At 34.6% G+C, this 6,110-nt stretch overlaps 1 protein-coding gene across 1 annotated transcript in view; it reads left to right on the plus strand.

Annotated features, from left to right (window-relative positions):
- The window catches only part of LOC118335815 (immunoglobulin superfamily member 10-like), a gene marked incomplete in the record, with an annotated part of 22,699 nt that overhangs the window by 12,416 nt on the left and 4,173 nt on the right, over positions 1 to 6,110 (plus strand). The window contains 1 exon segment of the mRNA XM_035672260.1: positions 1 to 96. Within this exon segment, the coding sequence (XP_035528153.1) occupies positions 1 to 96 (96 nt within the window).

A 6,110-nucleotide genomic window follows, 5' to 3' on the forward strand; every position in this document is an offset into this window, starting at 1 on the left:
TGCTCCTGGTCTCTGCTCTGGATCTCGTCCTAAAATCACCTGGATGTGGAGAGGAACAGGAGAGAACGACTCTCCCATCACAGGAAACATCACTGAGTTCAGGACTAAGAAATTTACTGCTGTCACACAGAGACACAGCTCAACTTTGACCTTTAACCCTTCAGCTAAACACCACGGCACCAATGTCACCTGTAAGGTCACACAGTGACTCTGAATGTAACCTGTGAGTAAAACATAATGTGCTGTATTATCATCCTTTATTGTTCATCTAATGTTTGCTAAGAGATGTAAAAACATCTGAACAACATCCTGATGGAAAATGTTGAACAATGCTGTGTAAATACACTGTACAACTGTTCTAAGACAGAAAATATTTCTTCTAATAATTTAAGTACCTGAAACTATGAATTTAGTTAATAATCCTGCCAAATTCATTCTGAATAACTTTGCCGTACCTGTGTGGGATGATTTTAGTGTGTATTTTTATTTAAATTTTTGTCTGTTGTCTCTCACTTAATGTACTGTGTGTCGATTTTGAACAATTTTTGACTATGGTGCCCTCCAGTGGTACTACTTAGAAAAAAAGAAAGGTCAGACTGCAAAAACATTTACACATATAATTTGTTTATATTATGTGTATCTCATGTTAATTATGTACTTTATATATCACACTACTATATATTCATTCATATTCATTTGGATTCCTCTCTATGTATGACTAATACCTACATTTATACAGTATTAGGGATAGCACATATGCTATGGCTGCCTTTTTCTGTGTCAGTAGGACTCAAAAGTCAGTATAATACCTCAAGAAGTCTTATGGAGTTGCACTTCTGGAATAATTATATTTACATGCATTTATATAATTTGCCATATTCCCACAATTTATGGTCTATCAGTATTTTAAGATATTGTAATGTATATAATGACTTTTAAATGTACTTTCATTTATTTAGTTCATTTGAAAATATATATATTATCTTTGCACCACTGCTATATATAAACTTTAAAAAATTGTTTAAAATGTGCTTCACAGATATGAAGAAACCTGTAATCCCTGGGAATACAGATGTTAATTGGGGACAAACTCTGAATCTGACCTGCAGTGTTGAAAGCTTTCCTCCCTCTCGCATCACATGGACTGTTCTTGGTTCCAACACAAACCTGCACAGTGAACTGGATCAAACACACTTGTCATCCATAATGTGACAGCAGAACATTCTAGACAGTACATCTGTACAGCACAACACCTGGGCACGACTGTGACTATATTTGCTGATGTAACTGTGACTTGTAAGTAAGAGACACATCCAAACTTTTATTGGAGATAAATGTTTTGTTTTTTAAGTGATTTCCTCTTCCTCAATTTAACTATATGTTAATTTGTTCTGATGTTAATGTACAATATACATTAATGAAACTCATGTAAATGATCCTTCAGGAGTTCTTCCCCTCACATTTTTGGAAGGTTTTTATGCTTAAGGTTTACAGGAATTATTGTGTTTAATTTGCAGCATCTTAACCAAATACATACTATGAAAAAGTATGTTAGTATCTTATGAGAATGTATGTAAGATGATGGAAACCATACATTCAATTATGTGATCTGCTGTACACTTATTTTATCTAAATGTTTTTTACAATATAAATATAACACTTGAACAGTTATATAATCTACATTATGTCATTTCTATTCGCAGATCAGCACGGACTAAGTGCAGTGCTTCCCTGGGCCGTCGCTACTGTATCTCTCATTGTGAATGTCATCCTCATAATCTGCGTAATTACCCTTTGGCATGTTCAGTGTAATCCACAGTCATCAGTTGTAGCCAGGGTTTAAGTGTTCTGCAGATTTCTCAACCAGTCTGGAGATCTGAAATATATATAAATATTTTACCTCAAATTTTAATGTGGCAATGCTCATAAAATGTATTTGTTATTGCTTCATCATCATCATCACTATCATCATTATTAGTAATTTCTACTTGTATAGTTGTTGCTGTTGTTGTTGCTGTGCATCTTTGTCTCTGTCCTTCTCTCTTTGGTGGTGGGATCTGTTGGGTCTCTGTAAATAATTTTATAAGATCCCTGATCGCTATTAAAGCTGCCTACAGCCAGACAATGGGTTATTTTTATAGGTACGCAATATGAAATATGACACTGGATTTTTTCTGTCTATATTCTGAGAGAAATTAATATCTGTTACTCTGCAATTAGGGAAGCTAAAGCCATAGCCATGCTTAATGTAACTGTTATTATTTGAGTCATTAAAAGAGATCTCAGCAGTCAGAAGATAATATGATATTTGTCTCTGCAGCTCGTCGTACTTGCAACCATCCTGATAAAGTAATGTTACAAATAAGGGTTAGGGTTAGGGTTAGAGTAAATACTAGGTGGGAAAAGACTAGGAAGGAAGGAAGATTTTAGCTGGTTGGTCTTGAACTTGGGGTTATCATGAGTACTTAAAGGACCAGTGTGTCAGATTTAGTGGCATCTCTTTGTGAACTTGCAGATTCCAGCCATTTAAATACAGCTCAGCCTTCTAAGCCTGTAGGAGAAAATAAGGTGGCCTTGAAAGTTGCAAAAAATGTATAGGGCCCTAACTAGAGCCAGTGTCATTTGCCCATTCTGGGCGACTATAGAAACATGGTGGTTCAACATGGCAGCCTCCGTGGAAGAGGATGTTTCCTTGGCTGCAGATTGTTAAAACTGAGAAATAAGATTTCTCTTACAATTTACAGGGATTTGAACTTCAAATAAATTTGACCACGATGATACCCAATGGCCATTGTAGATATGCTACTGGTTTATTTATTATTTATTATTATAGTTTATCCTCATGAAACACACACACACACACCCTTTTCAAAAAGTTTTCCAAAATGATATGATACACAATGTGATTTTATGTATAAATGTCACATCCTGTATGTATGTGTGTCAGCCTCGGAAAAAGAGAAATATGAAAATATCTAACACTGGGCAGGGACACCTCCTGAATCCTTTTTGTTGCACAAAGTGGGAAGAAACAGCAAAGACAAGTAAAGAAAGGAAGAGTCAGTTTAGAGCAGATACACTCACAGAGATCAGTGTCGAGAGAAAAGAGCAGGAGAACAAAATAAAACAAGGTAAAACACAACATTTACTTCCTTTACTTTTTTATATAAATATCTGTTATAAATGTCTATTTTGAATTATAAGAAATTGAAGCGATTGATCTTTCCCATAAATGTCCATTGCTGTTGCTGATAAGGAAAGGTGGACTGTGTTAAGAGAAATGGCGCCTGAAGATGGGAGGATTACATATATTTATTTTGTAAGAGCATGTGTTGACAGTCGGGGTATCCATAATTCAAGGGGCTCAGACCTGGACAGGGGCCCTGGAATATTGTAGAGATTATAGCTATGTGTTATATCAGAGCTTTTGTTGTAACTATCATTTAAATAAAACCTTTCCTTGGTTTACCAAGAGATCAGTCACAGCAGAGGTGAAGTGGTAACAAAATTTCATTAAGCAACAATGGAATAACTGAACGTGCAACATCCTGTTTTAAGACCTGTGATTTCAACTGGGGAGTCCTTGGTTTCATCAGCTGAACATCTTACATTGTCACTGCACTTGTAATGTAAACATTGTCCTTTGGAGGAAGAGACTGAACATCTCAGTCATCAAATCATAATGTTTGTTCTGATCTGGGTGACTTTAATTTTCTCAGTGAGAGGCAGCAATGCAGACACAGGTGTGCATTTTTATTATAAGCTTGTTATGATGCCAACATTAAAGATAATCATCAACAAACATATCCATAATTTGCCACAATACATGTCTGCTAAGTGTTTAGTTTCTCAATCCTCAGTTTACCAGCTCATTAGCAGGATCACAACATACTGACTTACTTACCAAAGATATTATGGGTTAAGAAATATGTACATTTCTGAAATTCAATTGTGTAGTCTGGCAACAGAAGCTATAACACCAGAGGCTGAACTCTGTTTTGTCATACCGTGTTTGGATTTAAAGGCAGATATAGTAAGAATATAAAAGCATGTATAATTCTGTCTTTGTGCCTGAATTATAAAATTGTTTCAATGCCATACTTTATTTTGTGAGAACACATAGAATCAGCTGTTAATATATTCAAGGAGTGCATTTGGTATATTTCTAAAGTAGTTTGAATGTTTTCTTTACTGTGATTTATAATTTGCATTGTACTGCTGCTTTCTTGTCTTAAAATTTAAATCACCTTATTTGTGAAGAGGAAGTCAACTTACCATACTTTATTTATCAACACTTTCATTTAATAAAACACTGTGGTTGTTTGTGTGTCCTGTGTTTTTATCGAGTTTCCTCAAATAAGTCAAACAGCGCCCCTCTGGATTGCAATGGTAGGCAGGTGTCAGTGACATTGTGTGGTGAAAGAGGGTATTGCACTGCTGGAGAGTCAATCACCAAGTGAACTGAAGGCCAGGTTAGCTGGTAGCAATAGAGGTGGAACACAAACGACAGAAAGGAGTTGATCACTTTGTTCACTAAACCTAAATATATATGGAGCTTATTTGTTGGAAGAGTCCAGTGGGGCTTAATTTTATGTGGTTAATGGTCACTTCAAACCTCTGCAGGTAAAATAATGAATTATTATGGAGTGAGAATATTTAAATCATTTATTTAAGTGAAAGCACTGTAGAATGCAACTAAGTACATGTATTCAAGTACTGTGCTTGAATACAAATTTGAGGTGTACTTGTTTCATTACACTTCTACTCTACTATCTTTTAAAAGGTACTCCACATAAGGGCTGCACAATTAATTGAATTATGTGTAAAATCTTAATATGGCCAAGTGCAATATAAGCTGCAATTTTCTGATAAATGTAAAATGTGTGACACGACATCATAATGAAGTACTGTAGTGCTGCAGAGAAGCCCTGGCTTACAAATCTTGTTGTACAGATGGAACAGAACACGTTTGTTTGGTACAGATAAATGTCATGATTTTAATCGTTTGTGCACAAATAACTTTGCAAATCAAGATTTGACATAGAAAACTAATTAAGAACTTTTAAAACATTTTGCTTTATAAAAAATTAAACTACCCATCAGTATATGAAAGTTTTTTTTTAAATCTATAAATTGTATTAGCAACTGTTTCGACAACTGATTCATCTTTTCATTTGACAATTTGCTGCATTTCCTTGTCTTGAATTGCTGCAAACTGAACTTTCAGGTTTGGTTTGTTGGTCGGATAAAACAAGACACTTGTAGGTGAGAGTTTGAGCTTTGTTTAATTGTGACTATAATAATTTATAGAATAAATGGATTGTACTTGTAACAGAGTAATTTAATGTAATCTGTTAAATCAGGATGAGTCGATTGTTTAGAAAATGCCAAAACAGAAAAATGTTTTTCCCACAATTTCCCAGAACCAAAGCAACAGTACAAAACCCAAAGACTCTTCTTGATTTACAGTCCAAGTTCTAAAATCTATATGGAGGTATATAGTTAATGGTTAAAAATAAAACTGTTGCCAGTTCTTTGCAAAAAATAACTATAATCTAGTGCTTTCACGTGTAAACAGGATGTTATCAGACACTGAGAACACAGTAGTGCTGAATAAGGCAATGTTTTAAATGAATAAGCACTAGAGCAAATGCCAAGAACAGTATCTCCAGATACTGCACAATGTAAACCATAAAAGCAAAATGCAGAAGTGCTCCCAAATCAAAAAGGCTGCATGCAGTTGAAATGGCTTAAAATGTGTTTATTTGACCACCATCACTAAACTGTCAGTGCAGATACTAGCCAATAATACAGACCATTTACAACAATGTACAGTATGTGTGTCGTACAGTGTTGAAGCAATTGAAGAAGTTATTTTCTCAAGATTTCTCAAAGTTTCTCAAGATAACAAAATAAAATGAAATGAAATGATTTGCAATACTTCCCTCTTTTAAAAAGTTTTGCATTGCTTCACAGTAATGGAGGGGATCTAACATTTTTATCTTAATTATTCAAAGTAAAAGGGGCAAATTTGTAATTCAATATGATATACAAACTGTGATATTATGAGATTATAAGTGTATAAAGGAGAAGAGAAGAGAAATATTGCT

The sequence above is a fragment of the Morone saxatilis genome, unplaced genomic scaffold (assembly GCF_004916995.1).
Source record: "Morone saxatilis isolate NCDOM2014 unplaced genomic scaffold, NCSU_SB_2.0 Contig24, whole genome shotgun sequence".
In the NCBI taxonomy this organism is placed as follows: Eukaryota; Metazoa; Chordata; class Actinopteri; family Moronidae; genus Morone; species Morone saxatilis.